The 27,557-nt window shown below is 32.4% G+C and overlaps 4 protein-coding genes across 4 annotated transcripts; 3 read left to right on the top strand and 1 right to left on the bottom strand.

The window, feature by feature from the left end:
* Positions 1–412: 412 nt before the first annotated feature.
* LOC102593301 (aldo-keto reductase family 4 member C10-like) lies at positions 413–5,300 on the top strand. The gene is made up of 7 exons (XM_006340932.2): positions 413–639; positions 1,995–2,045; positions 2,820–2,896; positions 3,217–3,304; positions 3,653–3,928; positions 4,166–4,414; positions 4,946–5,300. Exons 1-7 carry the CDS (start codon positions 514–516, stop codon positions 5,030–5,032), a joined length of 954 nt encoding a protein of 317 aa, XP_006340994.1. The 5' UTR covers positions 413–513; the 3' UTR covers positions 5,033–5,300.
* Positions 5,301–6,304: 1,004 nt separating this feature from the next.
* Positions 6,305–12,279, top strand: LOC102592967 (uncharacterized protein At2g39795, mitochondrial-like). Its single transcript, XM_006340931.2, has 4 exons — positions 6,305–6,623; positions 11,171–11,508; positions 11,693–11,881; positions 12,024–12,279. Exons 1-3 carry the CDS (start codon positions 6,366–6,368, stop codon positions 11,850–11,852), a joined length of 756 nt encoding a protein of 251 aa, XP_006340993.1. The 5' UTR covers positions 6,305–6,365; the 3' UTR covers positions 11,853–11,881; positions 12,024–12,279.
* Positions 12,280–15,151: 2,872 nt separating this feature from the next.
* On the top strand, positions 15,152–25,643 carry LOC102605139 (uncharacterized). The gene is made up of 5 exons (XM_006341136.2): positions 15,152–15,556; positions 16,542–17,078; positions 23,228–23,683; positions 25,083–25,450; positions 25,552–25,643. Exons 1-4 carry the CDS (start codon positions 15,182–15,184, stop codon positions 25,443–25,445), a joined length of 1,731 nt encoding a protein of 576 aa, XP_006341198.2. The 5' UTR covers positions 15,152–15,181; the 3' UTR covers positions 25,446–25,450; positions 25,552–25,643.
* On the bottom strand, positions 18,359–19,833 carry LOC102604803 (uncharacterized). Its single transcript, XM_006341135.2, has 2 exons — positions 19,420–19,833; positions 18,359–18,913 (listed from the first exon to the last, which is right to left on the bottom strand). The coding sequence occupies exons 1-2, from the start codon at positions 19,798–19,800 to the stop codon at positions 18,494–18,496; spliced, it is 801 nt and encodes a 266-aa protein (XP_006341197.1). The 5' UTR covers positions 19,801–19,833; the 3' UTR covers positions 18,359–18,493.
* Positions 25,644–27,557: the final 1,914 nt, after the last annotated feature.

Below are 27,557 nucleotides of genomic sequence, written 5' to 3'. Positions count from 1 at the left end.
TTTTTAAGACCATTAATAATTTAGAGATAAAACTAATAATCGACGTCAAATTTAAAAATATTTTTTAAATATTTTTCTCATAAATTAATAATATCTTTTTTGATTCGATTTGATAAATCGATTAAATCAATTTTTGTACGGCCTTCGTTATGAGCCCTTTTTCCAAATCTAGAATTGATTTATTTAGACAAGATTCTGCCGTCTAATGAATGACAGATTAATTTTTTGAAAAAGACCTTCGCATTTCCCCCAAAAATAACCATCTAGAATAACGACAAAAGTCGACAAATCGTTCTGACTACAGTGAAATGACAAACCATGTGTCAGCTTCAGAAGGGAACAGTTGTAACTGACACATTATCTTCATTTCTTTTACATAATATATATATAAGGAGAGGGGAAGTGCAAAGTTCAATTCGCATTGCTACTCTGTACTCATCAATAACTTTTTCTCTCTTTGGCAGTATACGGTTCACTATCTTTTTTTTCAATTTCCCTCCTCTTTTTGTATCAATGGCGGAGGCGACGGAGATGCCGTACTTTAAGTTGAATACCGGTTTCAGCATTCCGGCGGTCGGTTTGGGAACATGGCAGTCCGATCCCGGTGTCGTCGGCAAAGCTGTGGAGACTGCTATCAAGGTTTTTTCTGTCTATCTCTCGCCATATATCTGTGTATCTGTAGTTTTAGTTTCTATCTATGTAGATTTAATTACTTACGAATTAACAGTTGATACTTTGTTTTTCTTCTTCAACGAGACTCGATCTAACGTGATTCGAGCTTCTGTGACTTATGTTTTATAGAGTGAAATTTCGTGAATGCTTGTTTTGCGTCTCCAAATACTTCATAAGTCTTGAGAAAAGCATGAAAACGCATGTGTAATAAGTAGTATATACTGCTGAGATTTTAGTTTATAATTTAAGATTTATTATTCGTAATTTAAAATATATAACAAACACTTCGGTAGAGACTTACATCATATAGAAAACGCATTCCGCTTTTATAATATAGTGCAAACGATCTCTATCAAAATTGCAGTGCATAAAGTTGGCGCTAAACTGTTAATTTTTGTTTAGTTGTTTCAATTAAGTTTAGGGGAAAAAACTCATATGAATAAAGATGGATATATGTGTTTTGCTATGTTCTGCTGGTACTCGTCCTTAATTTATTAGTATCCTAAGCTGACTATGGAGTGGATTATGCCTCAGAACACAAAAGACTTCTGTGGACATAGTTTAAGAAAGGAAAAAACTTTTGAGAGTTGTGGTATACAAGTCATAAACATTGTAATAATTTCATTAAGGGTAAAATGAATTTGTTTCTAAAGTTGAAAGGTGTCAATTTTTTTTTGCGATAAGAGTGTAAAGGAAAGTATGTCACATGAAATGTTATTGAGTGAGCACTATGTTTGATTGGAAATAGTGCTATATTCCTTAAGTCTCTAGGTGTGAAAAGATTAAATAGTTAGTATCGAGGGCAGAGAGATTGTCTCTGGTAAACAGCAGTGTTCTCTCTGGACGTGGTGTTTGTTTATGAATTTGAAAACAATGAGTAGAAGCTCTTACTATTGGAGGTGGTCGGATTCAAAATTAGAGATACATATTCTGAATGCTTTTTCCCTTTAATATATACTTTCCTAGAGTATTTGTAGAAGATTACACTGGTATCCCGTTCAAATGTGGAAAAAAGTGAAGGAAATATGTGTTCCCACTTCCCACATATGCTTAGTGATGAAATTGTGCATGGGTCTAACTTTTATTTGAGTTTATGGAAATGTATATATTAGTGGGTGCATTGCTCTTCTTTGAGAATTATTTTCTGTATCGTAGTTCTTACTTGTAATGGCCAAAATAGATGTTAAGAAGTTATGTTACTACAATGCTACTAAAGTAACTTTGGAGTAGTTCTAAGAGTTCAACCACTTTGAAGTGTCACTTGCAACTTAGTGATTTTGGCATTCTGGCACAACCTAATCATTCTCTTCTTTTTGCTACAGATGGGTTACCGGCATATTGATTGTGCTCAAATTTATAAAAATGAGAAGGAGGTAATTTGGCTTTAATCATACTGAACATTGCATAGTATTGAAGTGGTTCTCTCATCTAAAAGCGGAAATGACACTTTTATTATTTATTTTATATCTACAACACACCCCTTTATTTGTCGGCCATGTTCGTTTTAGGGACGAACATGTGTAGATAATCTGTTGATGGGTCGGAGATCATGTCAAACTGTATGACTATCTTGTCTGAAAGGATTTTAAATCATTGGGGAGGGACACTTATTTATTTACTTCCTAAAATAAAGTAAAAATAATAGCTTGTTTTTTTGCATCCAGTGGCTGTCTTGCACTGAGACGGCATGATAGAGGGGCTTATCAAGTTATCACTTACAAATCTCAATTTTAAGTGTAAATGCGGCTTTAATGTATCTTGTGTACTGTTCCCTAAATATTGCTGCAACATGGGAAATTATCGCTTTATGTTAAGATCTGAAAAATCAGTACATATGCAAAGTAGCCATTAAGGTGGCACTTTAGGTGCCCTATTGATGTGATAGACATTCTGCCTATACTATTAAGGTCTTGTGGAAAAATCTTGTGTCAATCTTTGATGGTTTTGGACTTCATCTTTTGCCTAGGGAAAGGTGATCAATGATTATCATTTGTTTCCAGATCAATCTGTCATTAACATTTTCTGGTCTGTTTTGTTAAATTTGTTCAAACAAAGTTTCATTTTGTTAGAATGTAAAACATGTCCTGCTTTCTAGAATAACCTGTCACTACATATATTTCCTTGTCTCATTTTTTTCTTCTTCAAAGATTGGTGAAGTTTTGAGCAGGCTGTTTAAAGATGGTGTTGTCAAGAGGCAAGATCTATTCATTACATCCAAACTCTGGTATGTATTCAAACATTCCTATTACAACTTACCTCCCTGTTGTTCGCCCTAAAATTGAAATATGCTGAGTCAATTTCTTTCCATTATGAAGTTAACTTGTTCAACTTTGTGGAGTTATTCTCATCAATCTTTTACCATTGGTCTTTTGTTTATCATTGTTGAGTTCCCTCTTTTATCATTTATGTGTCCTGATAGCTTGGTAATTCAATACCTACTCTGCTTTTAGCACTAAAATGGTGCTGATGGGCCTCTGTTTTTTCCATCATGGTCTCCATAGTGTTTCAGGATACTCATACATTCAAGTGTATTAACATTTTTAGGAACACTAATCATGCACCTGAAGATGTACCAGTCACACTAGACAAAACTCTTAAAGACTTGCAGCTGGAATACGTTGACCTGTACCTCGTAAGTTCTTCTTAATGTGAAGCTTTCTTTCTGCTAGTATTTCTAACTTTGCTAAATAGTTCATAGCCATATTACTAAATTAATATAATGTACTTCTAAGAAGTGTTCACTGCAATATACTCCCACTCTTCCCTTAAGTAGATGCACCAGAACGAAATTTTAGAGCTGCCACGATGCTCCTGAGAACTATAAATACTGCCGTTGAACTGCTACATATCTTGGAAAAAATTTAAACATCAAAAGAGAGTTCATTATTAGTTTTATAAATTTAAGTGATTTACTTGTTCTTTTGTTTTTTCTGTATTAAATGGTATCCTTGTAAATAAATTGAGACTTTTGTTTCTATAGATCCATTGGCCTGTCAGTATGAAGCCTGGATCAGTTGACTTTAAACCTGAAAATCTTATGCCAACCAACATACCCAGCATATGGGAAGCAATGGAAAAAGTTTATGATTCCGGGAAGGCTAGAGTTATTGGTGTTAGCAATTTCTCTACTAAGAAACTGGGAGATCTTTTACAAGTAGCACGTATTCGTCCTGCTGTCAACCAGGTGGAGTGCCATCCTTCGTGGCAACAAACCAAATTGCGGGAGTTCTGTGAATCCAATGAAGTGCACCTCTCTGTGAGTTCATTTCTAAAGCTCTTGTACCCCTTGTGTACATTGTGGTCAAGTTTTCATTAGATTTTTCTCCAATTTCCATTTTTCTTCTGATTACTATGAACAATTGTTCATAGGGGATGAGTTTATTTGTTCCATGATTTTGGTTGTTGGTAACTATTGACTAGTCATCTGTCTACATGAGTAGATTGACAATGAGTTATTGTTTTTACTCCTTTTCTTGACACCTTTTTATTTCAGGCATATTCGCCGCTTGGGTCTCCAGGTACAACATGGCTTAAAAGTGATGTGCTAAAGCAGCCAGCTGTAATCTCAGTTGCTGAGAAATTGGGCAAGACTCCTGCACAGGTTTGTCTTCGTTGGGGCATTCAGATGGGTCAGAGTGTACTTCCTAAGAGCACACATGAAGCACGGATTAAAGAGAATCTTGATGTACTGAACTGGTCTATACCTGATGACTTACTTGCCAAGTTCTCTGAAATTCCACAGGTAAATTCTTTCATTGATAATACTGAAATTGCAATTGTAAATTTGTTCTCTCTTATCATATTAATTTCAAATTTGAAAAGTGCAAATGGACCTAGAAAATTGGCTGTATATCTTCTCTGAGATAGCAATCCCTGTTCCAAAGGGAAAAAAAATAATGAAGAAAGAAACACGAATGAGACTTGCATTGCACATAAGGAATATCCGTCAGACTTGTATTCTTTAGTTCTTTAATACCTCTCGATGACTTTCATATAATTTACAAATAGGTGCTTTGATACCTCTTACCAGTGACAGATTCATACACTGTCAAACAAACGTCTAATATGCATGACTATATACTGCCATGTGCTAGTTAGATAACATTCCCCTCAGGACCAAAAGAAAATGAAAGTCCTTTTTATCTGTGCACTTCCTCACTTATACTCTTTAAACTTCCAGGATTGTTGCGATAAATGGTTATATAAGTCTGTTCACCAGATAGTTTTTATTACAAACTTTATTAATGCAGTTCATGGATTATTGACATTGTAGGCAAGGCTGCTGAGAGGCACTTCATTTGCTAATGAGACGCATGGGCAGTACAGAACACTTGAAGAGCTGTGGGATGATGAGATCTAAGGTCACAGTATGAATTAACTGTTGAAGATAGGCAAATATTAATCCATTTGTCTCAGAGATTTAAGCTTCTTGTGCACTTCCTTTTCCTTAGAACTTTTGGAGATAGGTGAATTGTCAACCATTAGATGTAGGTTTCCTTGCACCCCTTGTCCCTCTATTGACTCTATACTGGAAAACCATTCAAGAATCTTGCAGATTCTATGAGACGGTATTCAAACATTTGATTTGCTGGGATAATACTATGCTCCTGGTGAGACTATATCCCCTTCCTTTCGTTTGGTGGATGACTTAAGTACTTAGTTTTGTCTATCAGACGGGGGAAGGAAAAAAAAGAAAAACAGAGTAGTGTTGAGGTTTTAAACATCAATGTTAATACTTGGCAATTGAACATGTTTCTCATACTACTTGAATCAAGCGCACGCATGACATGAAACTAACACACACACATAGCATGCTTAAAATTCACTTGGCAGTGCTATTTTTAGTTCCTGTCTTAGTCTTCTCCTGTTACTGACTAATGTGTTGTGACACATGCAATGAGTAAACAACGGTAGTAAAGTAGTAAATAAGAGGTGGTTCAATTAATGGTCAAGTATAATTTTGTAGTTTTTAACATGCATAAAATTGTGGTTCAAAGTGGAGCTCTTAGTGAGAAAAGATAATATTATTATACTGAGGGCTAAAGTAAATACTTCACGAATTAGAGAGCCGAATTTGGACGTTTTCCATATTTATTAATTTTTTTAATGGCTTCGTTAGTGAAAAAGAGGTAAAAATAAACTATTTCGCAAGCCAAAAGTATAAAGTGTGTCAATTTTATAATGTTTTGAACATAAATAAGTCAAACTTTTAAGACATAGTATATAAACATGTAAAATTAAATAACAAATATAAAAGTTCAAACTTTACTTATGAAAATTTATTACTACCATCAACTGTGGCGATGCGCCGACTTAAACTTTTACCTTGCTGTTTTTTGTTTGTCTTGTACAATTGATTTTTCGTTCAAACAACTGTAATTTCGCCGCACCAGGCTTGCCTAGTGCGGGTTACCTCTCCTATGTGGTTTGCGAGCTATTGCATAGGAGCGGGGGTTTTACCCTGTGCGCACCCAAAGGGTAGCAGCTGCGGGTTTCCCTTGTCATAAAAAAAATAATTTTGGGAGATGCATTTTGTCATAGTTGGTTTGAACCCACGCCCTTTCGGACGGCATTATGTTATAAAAATTGTTTAGAATTTTAAATACGTTTTTTGATTTATTTTTATTTGTTAAATCTTAAAACAAAAGCGCCGTAACGGGGAACCTTGCCCCTACGCCCTGCTTAGAATTTGTATGGCGCTGTACTCCGCAATTCGCAGAGCTTCTAAGTCCACAATTCCTCTTGCACTTCGCTCCGTTGCTACTGCCACCGCTTCCACCGTCGGAAATGGCCACTGCGGCGGCGCTTCTAGAAGCTTCTCGATTCTGGTGCTTCATTACTCCACCAGCGCAGTCAAGAAGAAGAGAAAACACAGCTCCTTTGATAATGTTCTACTTCAAATCGTCGATTCGGAAATTAAATTTACCATAGATTCTGAATTTCACGACTGCGTAAGTTCCTGCCATTTGAATGCTGATATGAAATGTCGAATGAGCTTTTTATTTTTATTTTTTTGGTTATTCTGACTGTTGCTTAATCTGTTGTGTTGAGAGTACAACTATACATCATGTTTGGTTTGAATTTAATCACCTAATTCAGTCACTTCTTATTTGGGTTCTTCGCCTAGTATATGAGGCACCAGTATCTTCAACATACATTTGCCAATTACTTGACTCCAAGAGTCTTTCGAGTTTCATGAATATAATTATTTTTGAATAAATAACAACATAAACAAATGGAAGTTATTTTTTTTCCAGAATATACGCCAACCATCTAGAAAAATAACTTAACATTCCTGTGGCTTCATTTGCCTTATATCTTCTTATTTTGCTTTCATATTTTTGTGCCACTTAAGGCATGGGTAATGTTATACATTCTTGATCCTATCTTTCCCAGACCCCATTTGTGAAATCACACATTGTGGTATGTTGTTTTGTTGTTGGTATTTAAATACTTGGGAGCTTCAACATGCATAGGAAAAAAACTAACTTAAAAGTAGAGATTTAGTTGATATCAAATGATATTAGATATATAAAAAGTCTAATAGCATTTTTGGTAACTCAGTTATTCATAAATGCTACTCCCTCCGTCCCATGTGACACCCTTTGACTTGACATGAAAAAAAAAAGACCTTTGAAACTTGTGGTCTAAAACAATCCTTGGATATTTGTGTGGTTGAGATTTATTTCTTTAAGGGTAAAAGGAGAATTTTAAAGTTAAATTATTTCTAATTATAGTAAGTTGACATATTTTTTGGGATGGACTAAAAAGGAAAAAAGGTGCCACATAAAATGGGACAGAAGGAGTAATTTATTTTTGTGTGATATTCGACTAAACACATTTAGTATTCAACGGCAACAACATATTCACTGGAATCTCATAGGTGGGGTCTGGGAGGATAGAGTGTACGCAAACCTTATCCTTTCCTCATGGAGGTAGAAAAGTTGCTTGTGAAAGACCCTTGACTCAAGTAACACATATCAAAGCTAGTAGAAAAGAAAAATACATATTCAAATAAGTTATTGTAAATAATAAGGGAAGTATTTCATAGCATTCAGAGAGAAGGTACAGTAACAACAACCAAATAATGGGATAACCAAAGCACAAGAAATAACATGTAGTAACATGAATTGGAGGACTGGAATCTAAAAGAATAATGCTATTAATACTGGTATGAATGGAGAAATAGGTATAGAGTACCAAACCTATAATGCACGAGATAAGACATCATGCAAGTACTTACTAACCTTCTACCCTAATCCACGACCTCCACACCTTTTTGTCTAAGGTCATGTGCTCGGTAAGTTGAAGATGCGTCATGTGATGTCTAATAACCCCTCCTAATACTTCTCTGACTTATCACTACATCTTCGTACACCCACCAAATCCAACCTGTCCCACCTCCTCACGGTGCCATCTTCATATCTCCTGTTCACATGCCCAAACCACCTCAGTATCGCTTCCCTCAACTTGTGCACCACAGAGGCCACTCCCATCTTGTCGAGGATATCATCATTCCTAATCTTATCTTTCCTATTATGTGCAACATCCTCATTTTTGCAACTCTCATCTTCTAAACATGAGAGTTCTTAACTAGCCAATATTCTGCTCCATACAACATCGTCAGCCTAACCACCATTCTGGAAAACTTACCTTTTAAGTTTCGGTGGAGCATACTTATTGCACAAGACTGCAGAAGCGAGCCTCCATTTTGTCCACCCCGTACCAATATAATGTGTAACATCATCATTGATCTCCCTATTTCCTTGAATTAAAGACCTAAGATACTTGAAGCTTCCTTTCTTGGGGATGGGTTGTGGTTCAACCCTCACTTCTATGCCAACCTGTTGCATTACATCACTGAACTTGCATCTCAAGTATTCAATTATGATCTTGCTCAACCAGAACCCTTTAGACTCCAAAGTTTGTTTCTAAACCTCCAGCCTAAGGTTAACTTCTCTGCGAGTCTCATCGATTATTTTTATATCAACTGCAAATAACATACACCAAGGCACCTCACCTTTAATATGTCATGTCAATCCATCCATCACCAATGCAAATAGAAACGGACTAAGGGTTGAACCTTGGTGCAACCTCATAATGACTGAGAAGTGCTCCTAGTCTCCTCCTACTATCCTGACCTGAGTCTTGGCTCAATTGTACATGTCCTTAATCGCGCTAGTGTATGCCACAGGAACCCCTCGAGTCTCTAAACATTTAATTACTTGATAAGTGCACTTTTTGATCCTTTTGCTTGTGATTCCTTGCCGTGGTTGTTTCCTGGGTTTTCTCTATTGAACCTGGTATATAAGAAATTACTTTTTTTTTTTGAGATTTCTCCGTCATTGACTTCTTTGGGCCTCACATATTAGTAGCGTGCATGGAAAGTCTTGACATGGTATGTTTGATAAGGCTAGCTTAGATTCTGAACCATAAGCTTGATTCTAATTTAGTTGTGCCTTGAATGTGAGATGAGTCTGTTTTGAATGTATCTATGTCATGTGCTGAGATGTCGTTGATTTATGTTGTCTATATAATTTAGAACTTGGCCGATATGTTTGTCTTGAAAGCATAGGTGCTACACAGTTTTGGAGACGATGAATATTCTGTCTTGACCCGATTGTTAAGACTTTCTAGCATACCAAATGACATTATCCCTAATCGTCCCCCGTTGAGTCTTATAGCCCATTTCTTTGAAATAACTACATCGTTAGCTGATCCATTGTTAGGTGCTTAATAGTACTAAACTAATTACTCTATCATGTTTAAGTAGCTGCTAATATCAAACCAAGTACGCCCTCTGTTTCAATTTGTGTGACATAATTTTACTGAGTATGGTATAAGAAAAGATAGAGTACTTTTGAAATTTATGGTTTTAAACATTACATAATATTTGTGTGGCTACTGGACTTTTGAAACTTGTGGTCTTAAATATTTCATTTGTATGACTATAAATGCTTGTTATTAAGGATCAGGGGAAGTTTATGTTTAACTTTTTTTCCAAATTCAAAAAACTTCCTATTCCTTTTTAAACAAACTAAAAAAGAAAATGATGCCGCAAGTAAAATTAAACATAGGGAATACTAATTTGTATTCTAGCTTAAATTTTTTGAACGTGTTAAATTTCCTCTTTAAAAGACTAAGATGGAGAAAATGCTTTCCGGTGTTTGGTTATAGAGGGAAAAGTTCTTTTGAAAATATTATTAATAATGTTAGCTGAATGGGATAGTGCACTTTGATGAAATTTTTTATTATTAAAGATTTATTATAGTGTCTTTAGTGTAGGTTGGAGTAGTAAATTAAGAGAAGAGTTGAGATAGTTATGAAAGAAAATGACTTCTACCATAAATGAGGGGAGTCATTTTCTCCCTTTTGGTGGAAAATGCTTTTCTTGAAAATAATTGAGTTCTAAATACCAAAAAATGAGTTATTCTCTGAATAACAGTCCCCAAAAAATAATTTCTGTGGTACCAAACACAAAAAATGACTTATGTCCATCAAGATTATAATTTCTGCAGTGTTTGTTACATACTCCAATTTATCCTTAGAAGTTGTAAGTTGCCCCGCGTTCTTGCGATTAAACTTGGCAACTTTAAGTCTTTAGGTTCTTTGGTAGTATATGAGTTTATTTGATGTAGAAGATGAGCTTCATTGGTTTGACACTTCTTCTGATCAACCCACATTCACTGATCCTTTTGGTTATACTCCACCGACTTACCTAAATTTATGGAAGGCACAAATACATGTTCTAAAATTTTCAAACTTTTGGAACATATTTCAGATTTTGCTTGTTGAACGTCAATACAACTAATGTATTTGTTATTACCATTAGTTAATTTTACAAGTTATCTTTGTCAAAAAAATTACAAGTTAGAACCAAAAGACAGATACAAATTGCAATCTTAAAGAATTGAGAGGAAGTATCATATATTAGAACAATCTATCAGAGCTAATCGAATGTATAGTCCTGAATATAATTAGTTATTGTCAATTCAAAGTCCAGGATGTGATCGTGGAGTTTGTCTTGTATAAGTTCGAATTCTAGGACTCTTCATTGAGTTTTACTTGCATAAGTTGGAACTCCAGGACACGGTCCTGAAGTTTCATTTACAACACTTCAAATTGTAGGAATTTTCTTGGAATTCATGTTGCTCATTTTCAATTACTTTGCCTCCATTTTAAGCTGTGGTGATCTTTCAAGTACTTTGCAAATGCTGGCTGTATTTCAGTTAACAATCCTAACTCCTAAAAGTGGCCACCTTTTTGTCTGTGGAAGGTCTCTGAACCCATGACCCCAGCCTAACTCACATATCACAAGCTGCCTTCTCATCATTAAAACAAAGTCCCCTAGGCCATTTAGCTGCTTAATTATAAGTGTAAATTATTGCAAATGCGCATTTCAATCCACAATTTGTCTGTAATAATACTGGAATGGAATGTTATAGAACACGTTTACCACCTATTGGCACCAGTTGGTTGAAACTTCCCCTTTATGTAGGTTGTGGACATCCCGGATGACTTTCCTTTTAAGGTTCAAGATAAAGCAGGAAAAAGAGTTATTGTTCTTACGAGAGATTATGGTGAAGAGACCATAAATATAGTAGTGGACATGCCTAATTCCAGATGTGAAAATGTTGAAGGTGATGCAGTTAACAGTGAGGAAGAGAGTGAGCCACAACCTAGTATTCCATTGTCTGTCACCGTGTCAAAAGAAAATGGCTTGTCACTAGAGTTTGATGTGAGAGCTTTTCCAAATAAAATTTCAATTTGTGGCATGTCCATCAAGGAGCCAAAAAGTTCGAGCAATCAGCTAGACTATAGAGGGCCTGCTTTCTCGTAAGTACTTATCTATTGTATGATGGTTGGAGTTGCTTTGGAGCCACTTTCTTACTATACTGTTCGGACTCTTCAAAAACACTGCAGGGTGTGTCGGATCCTCCAGAAGTCGTGCATTTTTAGAGAGTCCGAGCAACATAGCTTTCTTATACTAATTATCCAAGTTGTGTTGTCTTCTTTTCAGATTTCTAAATGAAAGTCTTCAGAAGTCTGTCTATCAATATCTTGAAGCCAGAGGTCTGACGGGCAGCACTGCTAACTTTATGCTGGAGTATGTAATTAGCAAAGACACCAAGGAATATATCCGGTGGCTTAAAAACATCAAGAATTTTGTCGAGAACTAGCATCCTTTTTCATGGATCTGTGGAGCCTAGTGAGCCTAACTGTTTACATTTCGAGTTATTAGTAATATAGCAATGATTTCTAAGATATGCTCAATCTTTTGCTAAATATGTTTTACTATCAGTCACTTATACTTTTAGTTCTTACTATCTCCAGCCTTTTCTTCTGAGCAGGTCTCCAGTTGATGGTGTTCTTACTGAAGAAACATTTAGCTAACGTAACGATAGACGATGATGGATGGAACGCCAAATTTGGTAAGAAATAGCAATAGTTATAACCACATCAAACTTCTTCTATAAATTAGAGCATTTTTGTGATTTTGTTCAGTGGATTAGATTTTTTTTCTCAGGCAATTCGTGTACCCTTCAGACGAAAGATGAAAATAATAATGTTATTGCATGAATTGGGCAACTTTCTTAAGTTGCTGCAACATACAGATATCAACTTAAAGATACAAAATCACTCACATTCTATTTGAAATCAATAAATCGCAAGGCACAAGTTATGTCTTATAAGGCATACGTTCAGTTTCAGAACATTATGCTTTAAGAAGTTCACAACCACAAATTATGTTTTATAATTGCATAACTAAGCTCCTACTCAACTTATGCCCATAGAGGCATACATTCAGTTTCAGAACCTTATGCCTTGAAGAGAACTTGAGAAATTCGGTCACAATTAAGAATACTTTTGACTCATAAATTTTCATTAAATTAGAAGTAGGAAAAAAATTAAAACGGGCATGCCATGCAAAAACTTGAAATATGTACACAATGTATAACTAGAGTACACTTTATATTTAATATTAACTATACATATACTAAACATATAATATAAATATCTATGCACAACATCTACGATCAATGTGTATAGGTAATGTATACTTTGGCCATGTTAGTAAACTAGATGGGCGAAGTATATATTTATGTAAGTTTTCCTTTTATTTTTGCTTAATTTATTATATTCAACAATTTTTATTTTTCTTTCAATCAATTATTCTGCATGTTATTTGCCATCTCCAACTAGCGTGTTTAGGCAAAAAAAAATAATAATTATCTTGCACAACTTGCATCAATTTCATTGATTTTCATGGTAACATCCTTGAAATTATCTTTATATGTAATTTCCAAGGGTTTTCCTGGAAGTAGTACTCTATTTAACTCCAACTAAATTGTGTACACATATATAACTTGACTGAAAAGAAAAAGATTTCCACAGGAAAATTGTACCTCTAACATGTCCACTTACACAGGCGTATTCAGAATTTCAGAATTTCAGAATGATACACTGTTATAAAAAAATGTATCTAAAATATAAATTTAATTGGTTTAACCTTTAGGTTCTTAATATGAATTGTTAAATTTTAGAAATTATAGATTCAAAATATATAATTATATAAAAAATTTACAGTGCTAAAATTTTTAGGAATTTTCAACATAACACACTTGAAAATTTTAAAAGATTAAAGCAAAAAGACATTCGTTAAAAGAGTGTTACCGATAACCACTTGGAAAGGTATTACTCACAAAAATAAGATATATATGAGATCTAAATTTCTATCTTCACTTAGAGAGGCGCACTCAATCATCATCGTATTATTATATGATACTTTGAACGTGGATTTACACATTATATTTAAATAAATAATTTTAGAAAAATATAAGACTATTATATATGATATAGGGAGGTTGGAGAACATGGATTCATGTGAGCTCACGGAAGCCCCTCGATACGACTCTCTAATTTCTAAGTACTTTCTTTTCTGAAATTTCTAAGGGATTTCTGGAAGGACATCGTACTACTCTCTGGACTTACGATATAATAATAATATCAACTGTCAATCTGACGTTATTGATGGTTCAGTACTTTTTTATTTAGTTCCATTAAAAAAAAATTTTGCAATGGTAGCTAGGTCCAATCCATATTAAAAGAATAATTCAAAGAAAATAAAACATTAATATTGTTAAACAACATGTGTATATATATTAGCCCGCTAGCAGGTTCGGTTGAACCCAAAATTCGTCCGGAAGTCAAAGGACCTTTAGTACTATACTCTACCCCGAATTAGTAGCCTTCACGTAAAGCAAAATCATCCTTGCTCAAATAATTTTATTTGAATAAAAAAAATTATTAAATGTATTTCGCTTCTCATTATTTCAATCAACATATCTATAGAAATAACCAATGAATATTTTTCAGTGGAAAATTCAGTGAGAAAATAGTGATTTTTACTAATGCTAGTGATGAAAGTATAATATAGCACGAAGTTAGCTTCTATATATGATCTACTATGGTTAAAATATTCACTACTAAAATCACTTTGAATATAATATTACATGTAAAAGAACAGAATTAATAACAAATATAGTAAATAAACTTTCACAACAGGCTTCATTAGATATAAGTTAAATCCAAATTTTAGTAGCATTTATTTGAGAGTCAACACCATAGGAGACTTTGCAGAGTGTTGAAACGTTCCAGCTCAAATTATAACAAGATAAAACAACTTGCAAATATAATATTTTTTGCAAATATCATTTATTTTTTGCTTGACATATTAATTTTATTTTCAAGAAAAATATCAAATAACAGAAAGTTCCACTGACATTTCCAAGAATCAAAAAGGAATTTACATGTTATAGTTGAACACTGGTACAGAGGCAAATTCAGGATTTAAGTTTATGAATATCAACCTTTAATGTTCTTATCATGGACCCATTATATAATTAAAATTTTGAGCTCATATCCACAAGTCATTGCAATTTTACTGAAATTTTATACACAAATTTATACTTCGCATCGAAAATACTATTCAATATCTAATAGTTGTAGTATTACTCAGGTTTTATTGCACTTTGATTGCTGTATTATTTGGTTGGAATACGTTTTTTTTCTTCAAAATGCTTTGACATGTTCTTTATAGTATTTTGTCATGACTTCTTCACTCTTGTTAATTTAATTTTTTGAGCCGAAGGCCACCTATCAAAAACAACCTCTCTACCTCTCAAGATATGAGTAAGGTATGTGTATACCTCTCCTCATACTCACTTATGAAATTACATTAAATATATTGTTATGGCAACTAGTCAACGACATAAGTAAGGCAACTAGTCTATCCAAATTAAATCATATAGGAAGCATCCTGGTTGTTACTGATGTATTAATTATAAAGACAATTTCTAGTCTATGTAAAATTAAAAACAAGTGAAAGACTTAGAATTATTATAACTATAAATAAAGTCTTCAATCGTCTTCTTCTTCTTGGAATTATTAAGTTCCATACAATTCAATTTCCATCTTCTAAGCTAGCAATCAATTTTAATTAAAAAAAATGACACTTATTCCAACAACCATTCAACATTTTACTCACAAACAACATCCACTAATACTACATGATGATACCATAAACCCTAAATATTTATGTGAGGGTTGCATGACTTATGGTTTTGGTACAAGATATCATTGCCATGCTTGCACCTTTAATCTACATGAAGATTGTGCAAAGTGTACGCGAATTCTATCGTCTTTCATGCATCCTCACCACCCACTCAGGCTTGTTGAGCGCGATCACCACTCAGGTGATCGCGCTTGCAACATATGTCGTGACCTAATTGAAGGCCTATCTTATAGGTGTGAGCTTTGTGGATTTGATGTTCATCCTATATGTACTCAATTGCCGGAAACACTCAACCATATTCTACATCAGGTAACCTAGCTAGAAATTCATTGTATTTTCTTATCTGTCCTATTTTATGTGATTGCTTTTTCTTTTTAGTTCGTTTTAAAAAATTAGAATTAAATGAGTAGAAGTGCTCAACCTTTGGTTTTTTTCCCATTAACCTTCAATTTTAGTGTGCATTAACGTTTGTTTAGCTTTTAATTTTGAAAAAAAACAAAAAAGATCCAGGATTCTATAAAATTCTAGGGTTGTATCGAAATTAATTTAGGATTTATTGTGGAATTGTATAAAATTTTAGGGTTCATTTTAGGGTTGTATAACATTATAGGGTCATAGAGAAATATAGAAAGGGGAGAAGGATTTGAAGTAAAAAAGTTTTTTTTTTTAAAAAAAATAAAAAATAAAAAAATAAATTAGTAAGTTCAATTAGCTGTTATAGATGCTAGGAGGATCGATTTTATGGGCTTTGTAAGCCTTCATGTGCCTGTTGTCGATTGATTTTGAAATATTTGATTGACTCATCATCTAGGTGTATTTTAATACAAACAGAGTGATAGTTTTGACAGGTAATTGAATGATTGAGATATGAAACTTGAAAAAAAAGATAATTAAAATATGTTTTTAACCATTAACTCAAAGAATTATCAAGTAAATATTATTCATGGAGTTTATTTAGAAACAAAAGAAGATTTTGTATTATAACTTATTAGGTGACCTTTTGAGGCATTCAAAAATTAGGTGAATAATGCAACTATATGTGTTAAGTTGGATTACTTTATAATTATATACATTCAAAAGTGATTTTAATGCATTGATATTTCCCTAAAATGATCATTTAAGTAATTAACTCTCTTTTATAAGAAATTATATATAAAAAATTTGGACCAATTATAGTTTAACTCTTTAGCGTCCAATTAAAAAATTGTCTGTCAAGATCTATCATATATATATGGTAATTGCCAACAAGTGTTATTTTAATTTGATGATCATGATATTGTCATTAATATTTCAGGTGCATCCTTTAAGGCTATTGGGCTCGATCGAACCAGGAATTACGTGTGCCGTTTGTAGAGGAGCATGTAACCCTTCTTCATGGCGTTATAGGTGTGCACTATGTAAATTTGATATTCATATAGGTTGCGTGCCAATACAATGTCAAAATACAACGACCCATCGAGGAATTCCTACGTACGTTCCACCGTCTATATTACCTCAACAACATTATTTTGTTGGTTATCCTAGTCCCAATCATTTTCCTGGTCCATCTAATATGAACCATTTAAACTACAATATTATGCCACAATATCCACAACTATACCAACAAAATCAAGGTCATGGGCAGGCACAAACTCATTATAACTACAATATTATGCCACAATATCCACAACTATACCAACAACATCAAGGTCATGGGCAGGCCCAAACTCATTATAGTGAAAATTATGGTGGACGAATTAGTCAAGTGATGTTTAAATTGGTGAAAACAATTGCGATTGGGGTGATTTCCAATGTCATGTTTGGGGTGGATGTGTCTCCATTTTTTGGATCTTGATGATGTAAAAGTGTATAATTTCATCCTTAGCTATGAAAAAAAAATTAAAATTTTAAATTCACTTTGTGTGGCAAAACTCTTTGTTGGATTTTTCAGTTTGATCCAGTTATATATTAAGACAATTAAAAAGGTATTTTTTTGTTTTGGAATTTTTTACTCTCTCAGTTGCTTTTTAATTGTCACAGTTTTCTTTTTGAAAGTCCTTAGCTATTAGTTGTGTAAAGTTCCTGTTTGTATGATAAAAAATTGAACCCAGAATTAGCGGACCCAAAAATGTAAGATATAGATTATTTTTTGTCCCATAAAAAGAAATCTCACTGTAATTAATTATATCAATTGTGTGAATCATATAGTAAATGATTTAAGTAAAAATCTACTCGAAAAATGCAAAATATCACATGAACGCATGCATTACTTTCCCTCAAAGAAACGGCAACGATACCAACAAAAAGATAATGACATAGTACATATAGTCAATATATAACTCAAAATCTATTGACTACTCGATTTATAATAGGTCAACTCAATTGTGTAGAAAATTAAATATGGAGTTTTGTTGGTTTAGACTTTTAGACTGTCCAAGTATTTACTTTGTGAAATGCTTTTTGTAATTTCAACATTTGATGGAGTGTGGAATATCACTATGATCTAAAATGACAAAAAGAATTTAATCCCTACATGTATGCGTATATGATATTGGGAAAAAAATATAACATATATTTGTCCATTTATTATTGAATTTTTTTTAATATTTCCATCTATTATATACCGTACACACTATCAATCTATATATGCAGCGACAAAGCCAAAAATTTAGTAAATAGCATGTAAATTTTCTTTTCAGTTATATTAAGGGTGTGCAAATAATAGCTAATACTGCATTATACTCATAATTCTTAGATTCTCTTTTGATTAATTACATTGACTCTGTCCTCAATATTTCCATTCCATCTATTATATACCGTACACACTATCAATCTATATATGCAGCGACAAAGCCAAAAATTTAGTAAATAGCATGTAAATTTTCTTTTCAGTTATATTAAGGGTGTGCAAATAATAGCTAATACTGCATTATACTCATAATTCTTAGATTCTCTTTTGATTAATTACATTGACTCTGTCCTCAATAGATTAATTACATACTCACGAGTAATTAAGTTTTTATCCCTAGTGGAGAAAGTGTAATATTGAAATGAAGTAAACTATAGGATAGCTAAGGTACATACGTGAAGAATGATGAGTTGAATAACTTTTTAAAAAAATTATACCGCGTATATAGAAAATTATATGAAGTGTTACTTCATATACAAATACATTAAATCTTCAATATTCTTAGCGAAATTCTTAATCTCACCACTGATTTCTCTTAAACAATTGCAATAAAAGAGACTGAAATGAAATCTAATACATTAAGTAGCAAAGAATGAAGATAGGTCCGTCCCAAATATCATGTTAGAGAGCACTCCAGTTCCAAGTGTTTTCACCAAACCAAACATCACTTGCCCAATTCGACCACCACCATGATGAGTCTGAACCTGCCCATGGTTCTGATGGTTTGGTTGTGGCACGTAATTGTGGTGCATGTTAAGTGGACTAGGATGATAATAAGGAATTCCATAAGCATAACCATCAAATCCAGATGGTGGAACGTACGTTGGGATTCCTCGATCCGTTGTCGTTTTCTTTTCGCATTGTATTGTCACACAATCTATATGAATATCAAATCCACAAGGTATACACCTATAACGCCATGAAGAAGCGTTACATGCTCCTCTACAGATAACACATGTTCCTGATTCAGTCGAACCCAATAGTTTTAAAGGATGCACCTGGATTTATGACAATCGTCATGTTAATTAAAATGATTGCACAATTATACATCCTTTTCTAAGTTGTGATCCACATCATAGACATTAAACAATCCCCGCCCCTATTCCCTTCCCCTAATTATCTGAATTTTCAATAAGTTAACTATTTGAATTTTCACTTTGTTGAAGTTTTCGAGGGTGATATTCTTCCCCTCTCTCTCTAACATGAAAAGTAGGCTAGAGAAACTCAGATTCACATTATTTTGCAAGTGGAAAGGGATCTTGTTGAACATCTTCAATTTTTCAAAATAATTATGGATTTTCTTGATAAGTGGTTCCTATTATACTCCCTTAATGATTTCTTTTGAATTTTAGATTATTTTTTTTATAATTTAAACTTCTCATTAATGAAATGTTTTTGTAACGACAAAAATACTTATAGCATATATAAAATTATAAGTTTCAAACATTATTTTTTTCTGAAATTTCGTGTCCAGTATTCACATCAATTGAAATGGATTACTTACCTGATGTAGGGCATGACGCAGTGTTTCAGGCAATTGAGTACATAGAGGGTGGACATCAAATTCACAAACTTCACACCTATAAAACAACCCTTCAATAGAATCACAACAAACATTGCAAAAACGATCCAATCGGCGTTCGCCTTGTGGCTTACGGTTGACTAGCTTGAGCGAATGGTAAGGATGCAAGAACGAAGAAAGTTTCATCGGACATGTTCCACAATATTCATGCAAATCGAAATCGCATTTAGAACAGTGATATCTTTTACCTATGCCAAGGATTTTGCAACCATCACATGAATATTTGGTATTGGAATCAAATAATGTCAATGAATGTTTTGGATGTGTGAAATGTTGTATTGTGTTCCTTGGGAGTGGTGACATTTTTGGTTAATTTTTTCTCTAGGTACCTCCAAAGAGCAAGAGGACAATGTAAGACTTTAATTAGGGCTTTTGCTAAAGTCTTTGGCAATTTTATTTTATTTTCATAAAATACATCAACTAGAACTTAGTTTGGTACATCACCAACCTGGATGATTCCTAATAATTTAAGAGAAAGCTTGCACTGTTTTCTCTAGTTGACTAGTTGTACAATTTTATTTATTTTGTAACTTAAAAGATAATACTCTCTTCGTGCCAATTTAATTATATAATGCAGCTTTAATGGGTACGAAGTTTAAAAAATATGAAAAGACTTTATAATGTTTTAAAATTATCATTAAAATAAATAATTTTTTAATAGAAGAGTACGGTTTTGTGGATTTTTTGCCAAATAAGTGAGACGAAGTATAGGTAAAATGTTGATACTTTCATTAAATAAAAAAATGTGTCATCCTTCAAAAAATTCTACTTTTGATTTAAGGGTTTATCAGAAACAATTTTTTTACCCCACAAAGGAAGGGATAAGATTTGTGTATACCCTTCCCTCCTATAAATCATACTTGTAAGATTACTATGAATATGTTGTTGTATGAGAAATGTCTTTGCATTGCTCCATCTCCTATATTTTTTTGCAGAAAAGCTAAAGAAGAGCCTATTTGGATTGGTTTAATTTAAGTGTTTTTACGCTAAAATGGATTTCAAGAATTTTTAAAGTGTTTGGATAACTTTAAGAAGTGTTTATAGGCACTAAAAATAATTCAAAAGCTATATATTAAGATTTCTAACTTATAGTAATTTTTAACATATAAATCAAAAACTAAAAGTCAATCTAAAAGACTTTTAGTTTTAAGAAATTTCAAAAGAAAAAAGTATGCAAGGCCATATATATCTAAATATAAAAGATTATGGTGTAGAAGATTTGAGATGACGACTAGCTTAGATCAAAATACATTTTTTTTCCTTGGATGGAATATTTATTGAAGTCAACTATAGGAGATAACGAGAGAGAAGGGGGGAAAAAATATGAGAAAGAATAGAAGTAAGGAATTAAATGAAATGGTTCGGTCTGTTATTTTAAAAAAATTATAGCATTTTAATAATTTGGATATTTTATATGTATAATTAAAATTAAATTTTTAAAAATATCTTTATCATATCGGTTCTTTTTTGGTATCGGTACAATTCGGTTAATTTTCAACTTTTTTATTTTTACTTTTAGTGTCACCTCAAAGTACACTAAATTCTTCACCAAGAAGTCAAGAATGTAAAACATTGTGGCCATATTGTTTGATCTTAAACTTTTAATAGAAGTGTTTACATATATTTTGTCGTATTGTTTTATGGAGCATCTATTATAGTATCTTTTAATTTTAAACCTACTCAATTAAAGACTAACTAAAAAGCAAAGGCATAAAGTCGTCTAAGTCACCGGAGGTTTAGGACCTAGTTTATACTGATATTTAAAAAATATATTTATATATTAAATTTAACATGCATATAAGGTTATTCGGTTCGGTTAAGAATTTTTTTGAATTTTTTTATAAATTAAAAAGATCATCATAATTGCTTGAAATAGTCAGACACTGAAATAAAAATCTATAATTTTATTAAAAAATGATATAAATCAGTTCAATACAATTAAATTAAATCGATTCAATCAAATATTCATATTCTTTTGTCATCCTAAATAGAAAGATAAAAGAAACATAGATTTGTTATGGAATTTCCCAAACATATTTTACGTTTCTTTTATTATATTATATTACAGTTGGATGGAATATTATTTATTGAAGTCAACTAACTATACCTCAAAGGAAAAAAAGAAAAGAAATACTCCAGTTTATATTAGAATAAAATCGGTTTCAGATTACATGATAATTTTTATTTCCTTTCTCTTTCAAAAAAGGATCAAACGTACTTTCTCATAAACTTTTTATCTTTCGCACCTTAATTAATTACAGAAAATAAGTAACAAAATCATCTTATTTTTCAAGAAAATATTTTCTAGGTAATATCATTCATAGAAAATATATTTTTCATACCAAACACACCCAATTTTAGCATGACCGGTGTCACCAACTTAAGCAAAGGGTGATCCGGTGAACATTCTTTACCGAAAAATTATGTGATTTACAAAGGTTAAATGTTATTATTATGAGTGTATAATATTTAATTTTTCACACCCTTATCACAACTGAAAAGAAAATTTATATATTCTTCATTAAATTTCTGGCTCTGTCACTATCTTCATCCCGAAAGAATTTGTCACCAGGGTACGTAAAATGTCATGCAATTGCTTACTAACTGCAAATACTTTTTCAAACAACGAGGGAAAACGTCCAAGCCTTGTTTTAAATTATTAGGAAGCAACATCAATGTTGATGTATACTTAGATAAAATAACGTTTTCCTTAAGAAATAAATATGAATTGATTTGTATATATACCATCCACTTTAAAGTCATCACTAGTAGACTTTGACCCTGTCCTGTCCAATCACAACTTGACAATTTTTATTTACAACAAGTAGAATTAATTTGGAAGAATCTCACCAAAGGTATAATATGATGGGTGGATTCTTATATTTTTAAACAAAAAAAATTGTTTTGATAATAGAGAAATCCCCTCTGTAGGAAGGACTCCTCCTTTAATTATTGGCCAAACAAATCTAAATTAATCGATAAGTTTTGAATACTTAGTTTTTTTTTTTTTTTTAAAGGAAGCTTCCAATTTAATGATGAAGAAGTACTAAAATAAATTTCACATTTATGTATATTTATTATGTTGAAATGTCAATAAGCGAGTAGCTTTCTGTCAATAGGGCTACTTGGAACTTGTTTAGATTAGAGAAATGTAAAAAATGGCCCATTATATTTGATAGCAGGTTTGAAATAGTCTTTTAAGTATCACTTGGATAGTTTTGATCTTTTAAATTTATTAAAAAGGAGATTTTTTATATTTGATAGGAATTTACAAAATTCTGATTATTTAATTTAATAAGAGTTGCGGGAAATAAGTTTTAACAAGACAATTAGATATTTTCATCAAGATTCAAAAATCACAATATTAAAAAAAACATGAATTGCACCTCAAAAGTCGTATCATACACTAAAAATGGACTAAAAAGTAACATAACCAACAAAAAAAATGTACTTCCAAATGTGAGTTCCCAATAAATATTTTCTATTTTTACATCTTTAATTAAATTTAACAATTATAATTTGATAAATATCTGATAGTGACCAGAAGCTCAGTATTGACAAATTTAAAGGACTAAAATTGACCAAATGATACTTAAGGGGTAGCTTTGTGAACTACTACCAAAAAATAATGAACCATCTTTTTGTCATTTCCTCTATTTAAATATTATATTATACTTATATAAAAGAAAAGAAAAAGGCAAGTAAAGGACTTATAAAGTCTTCCAATAAGGTCATCTTGCCTTTTGAGGTCCCAATATTTTTTCAACTACAAGTTCTTACTTGTGTTTATTTTATTTTTCAAGAAATGGCACCGATCCACAAGAACCCAATCCAACAATTGATACACCCAAACCATTCATTAACATTATTTGATTCCAACACCAAATATGTATGTGATGGTTGCAAAATCCTTGGCATAGGTAAAAGATTTAACTGCCATGAATGTGATTTCAATCTACACGAATATTGTGGAACATGTCCAATGAATCTTTCCTCGTTCTTACATCCTTTCCATTCGCTCAAGCTCGTTACCCGCATGCCACATGGCAATAGTCAATTGGACCGCGTCTGCAATGTTTGTTGTGATTCTATTGAAGGGTTGTTTTATAGGTGTGAGCTTTGTGAATTTGATGTCCACCCTCTATGTACTCTATTGCCTCAAACACTTCAACATGTCTTACATCAGGTAACCAATTAAACTTTGAAAAATCTAAATATTTTAGTCTATCGGTGATAAATTTCAATATTTAAACATATACATAATTTTAGGATGTAATTATATATTTATGATTTTTTTTAATATAACTCCCTTTTACAACTTACATGGTTTGATTTGGAGTACGAGGGTCAAACTGACTAATAATTTGTGTAAATTTAGACATATATAGAAAATGATGAAGAGAAGAAATATAGTCAGAGAAAAGAAAGTGATTGTTACATTAGGCCATAATATTTACATCAGGTTGGGGTCGATACGAAGGAAATTGTTTAAGGTCGAGTCCCAGGTATGGGAGGAGCAAATTGGGGTCAGGTTAGGGTCGAATCTTGGCTCGGCTCCTAGGTGGGTCGGGTCTCAGATCAGGCAAACTCCATACATATTGATAAACAGAACTGCTATTTATTTGCTGAATAGACAGGTAGATTGAAAAAATCATGACTATGCTTAACAATAAAACACTCTGAAAAGCCCACATACGGCGAAAACTTTTTGTTGCCGTTGGAAAAAGAATAAGTCCCGCTCCTATTAACATAGGGACTGGAAGTGGAATGAAAGGTATGATCCACGCATATTCATATGTCTGTTCCATAAAAAAGTTTTGAATTCTTAATTAATTGTTTCCGATTCACCGGATCTTACCTCTTTTGAAAGGAGTCAATAAAAAGTAAAAATATGGACTAACTTAAACTAATTTAAAACTTACATAGAAGTTTTTTTTCTTACTTATTCTGAGTATTTGCTAAATACTTTAACTATTCAAATCACGAAGTTACGATTGGTCAAATGATATAAAAGGGATTAATTACTAGTCTCCTTTGGGTTGAGTCCCGAGTCGGTTGGGGGCGGGGTGGGTCGCGTGACGAGGTGGTTGGTTTAGGGACTAGGGGTTGGGGGTGTTTGGGTGGATTAGCTAGTGAGGGTGTGGTGTGGTGTGGTGATGTTGAAGGAGAATTTAGAAAAGTACTTTCCCTATTTTTGTTAGAATAGTTATTTTTAAAAAATTGGAGAAAAATATGTCATTTTTCAAAATATTTTAGTGGATCAAACATGAAAAAAATTGTAAGCATTCTTTAGTAAGATATATTCTTCTATAGCGAACACACCCTATTTCATCTTATTTCTCGCATGATTAACTTATTTTGACTAATTATATTATTTTAGCTTAACCTAGTTAAATTAAACCGATTAAAATAAAAGGTGTTTTACCAATTTTATAATCCCCTTTCTAATTTCTCAGTTTTTTTATCCTTATGTAATAAAAAAAATTAAAAAACTGTATCATGTGGATTCAGAATCAGAACATTTAAGTATGGTATAGTCATTATCCAAATTCCAAGCAATACTTCAATTAACTATGATATTTCAGGTGCATCCTTTAAGGCTTCTAAGCTCGTCAGAATCAAAAACATGTGTTATTTGTAAAGGAGCATGTAACGCTTCTTCATGGCGTTATAGGTGTGCACTATGTGAATTTGATATCCATATGGAATGTATATTGGTACAATGTGAAAAGAAAAGAACATGGCTAGGAATCTCCAAGTATGTTCCACCATCGATATTTCCTAAGACGCAATATTTTGATGGTCATGCTTATGAAATTCCATATTCGAATCATAATCATAACAACATGCCGGTTCAGGGTGATCATGGTAGAGCTGGTAGAATAATTGGAAAAATTATTATATTTATACTAGTGAAAGCAGTCACTACTGCGATTCTTGGAATGTGAAATCTATGAGGATTAGACATAGAGCTAGAATTTATTTATTTTTGTTACAAGGGGAATGAATTAAAGACTAGGACAAAAAGGGGGTCAAAATGTAAATGACCCTCAAATTTTAAATATGAATTTGACCCGTATATTGTATGTCTGTAAGTAAAAAATAATCTTCTCAATTGATTTCTTATACTTATTTGTACATCCATATCACTTTGGGACTCATAACTTAGTTGGTTAGCTATCTAAATTATTGTCACTTTATTGGTGAGGGCAATTCCCCACATCGTAATTCCCTTCCTTGTTTCCCTTCCCCCACCCAAAAAAAAGTCTTTGATATTGTATTAAATGCAAAGTTCATTGTTGAACTTAAGTACACCCCAATCTTACAAGAAATACATTCCTAAATTCTCGTCAAGTTTAGGAGTGCTTTCAACACTTCTCTCGGTCTTTCATTAAGAACTAGCTCTATGCTCCGACAAGAGTTTGAGACCACTTGTTATGTCATATGCTAGATTAGGGGTGTACCTAAGTTTATTTAGTCAAATAGATATGTGTTTTTAAGGTTGTCAACAATTTAGGAACGAAACTAACAATTTACGCCAAATTCAGAGGTATTTTCAATACTTCTCTCAATATAATTTTATCCCTTTTCGGGGTCTAGAAGTGGTAAAAGCTTTTGGTGTCTATTTAGTTAAATAGATGCATGACATGAGTATGCACATAAATTTTTAAATTTTACCCACTTTTAGAACTTAATCATAATTAATTTACATGCACTTTTACATTATAAAATCGCTTAATTTTAGTAAATTTATATAATTTAACATAAATATCATATATGAATTAGTATTTACGGTTTAAAAATAGCTCGGAAACACGTATCAAGTAATTAAGATGTTCAGTTTGACCAAGAATGCAAATTTAGATAATTATTATCCCATATTAAAAAAAGAATCATATATTTTTAAGGCTCTAAAAGGAAAAACATGTTACCGTTTTATGAAAATTGGTGAGAAATAATCAACATTTGCATAATTTTATCCCTTTTTCGTACTATTGTGTTTGCACATAAATTTTTATAAATTATACAACTTAAACATAGTTAACTAAACATGCACTTTTACATCATTAAATTAATTAATTATAGTAATTTATATAATTTGATGTAAATACTCGATGCAGGTAAATATTTACGGTCTAAAAATAGCTTAAAAACACATATCAAGATATTAAGATGTTCACTTTGACCAAGGATGCAAATTAAGAAATCTTTACATCACCCGAATAGTCAGTCAAATTTATCAAATATTTAAGGCTCAATAAGCAAAAACATAATTACCATTTTAACTTGTCGAGAGAATTACTAAACTAGGACATAATATTTGACCAATGAAAATTAATATACTTTCTATATATAGAACTAACCCCACATCTATATAATAATTTTTCAATAGAAAAATTAATTAACTAGAATCATAATTCGAAAAAAAAAATGGGGAGATCAATCTCTAGCACTTCTTCATCAATTTTTATAATTTTATTAAGTGTTGATCTCTTTGGCACATGTTTAAGAGCAAGTGCAACTACTCAACTAGTTAAAAACGCTTGCGATTTTTGTGAAGTTAAAGACTTTTGCTACAACGTTTTGGGAGAAAATCCCGAGGCAAATAGGGCGACAACAAGGTATAATCTCGAAGATGTTACAATTCAATTGGCATATTCGAACTACACAAACATTCATAGGAAGGTTCTTACTGTTACATCAAATGTAGTAGATCCAACCCTCAAGCAAATGTACAAGCAGTGTCTTCATGATTATGTACTTTTGAAATCGGCTTTTGATTTCATAGTTCATACTTTAGTCACGAATGGTGATATGGGTCAAGCGATCGAAGGGGCACGGACTCATTTATTTGCTTGTATGTCTTTATTTACGCAATCACCGACTTCTCCGAATCCTTTTGCTCAAGATAATAATAATCTTGCTTACTTTCTTGAACTTATTAGGGATATTTCTTTCATACCCCTAATTTAATTATGTTAGTTTATGAATAATAAAGATCTAATTTTTTTTCTTTCCTATAATTGTATGATGTAATTAGTTTCTATGTCATATGGAAT

This window comes from Solanum tuberosum, unplaced genomic scaffold, assembly GCF_000226075.1.
Source record: "Solanum tuberosum cultivar DM 1-3 516 R44 unplaced genomic scaffold, SolTub_3.0 scf00021, whole genome shotgun sequence".
Lineage (NCBI taxonomy): Eukaryota > Viridiplantae > Streptophyta > Magnoliopsida > Solanales > Solanaceae > Solanum > Solanum tuberosum.
The sequence above is the reverse complement of the archived record's forward strand: the minus strand, read 5'-3'. Positions and strand labels throughout refer to the sequence as shown.

Excerpts from the sequence above, each read along its gene's own strand:
- LOC102593301 (XM_006340932.2), top strand. The coding sequence starts at position 514 with ATGGCGGAGGCGACGGAGATGCCGTACTTTAAGTTGAATACCGGTTTC. Across the intron at positions 640-1,994 it reads CTGTGGAGACTGCTATCAAG|ATGGGTTACCGGCATATTGA; the intron begins GTTTTTTCTGTC and ends TTTTTGCTACAG. Across the intron at positions 2,046-2,819 it reads TTTATAAAAATGAGAAGGAG|ATTGGTGAAGTTTTGAGCAG; the intron begins GTAATTTGGCTT and ends TCTTCTTCAAAG.
- LOC102592967 (XM_006340931.2), top strand. The coding sequence starts at position 6,366 with ATGGCGCTGTACTCCGCAATTCGCAGAGCTTCTAAGTCCACAATTCCT. Across the intron at positions 6,624-11,170 it reads ATTCTGAATTTCACGACTGC|GTTGTGGACATCCCGGATGA; the intron begins GTAAGTTCCTGC and ends CCCTTTATGTAG. Across the intron at positions 11,509-11,692 it reads TATAGAGGGCCTGCTTTCTC|ATTTCTAAATGAAAGTCTTC; the intron begins GTAAGTACTTAT and ends TCTTCTTTTCAG.
- LOC102605139 (XM_006341136.2), top strand. The coding sequence starts at position 15,182 with ATGACACTTATTCCAACAACCATTCAACATTTTACTCACAAACAACAT. Across the intron at positions 15,557-16,541 it reads TCAACCATATTCTACATCAG|GTGCATCCTTTAAGGCTATT; the intron begins GTAACCTAGCTA and ends TTAATATTTCAG. Across the intron at positions 23,684-25,082 it reads TTCAACATGTCTTACATCAG|GTGCATCCTTTAAGGCTTCT; the intron begins GTAACCAATTAA and ends ATGATATTTCAG.
- LOC102604803 (XM_006341135.2), bottom strand. The coding sequence starts at position 19,800 with ATGTCACCACTCCCAAGGAACACAATACAACATTTCACACATCCAAAA. Across the intron at positions 18,914-19,419 it reads TGCGTCATGCCCTACATCAG|GTGCATCCTTTAAAACTATT; the intron begins GTAAGTAATCCA and ends TCATAAATCCAG.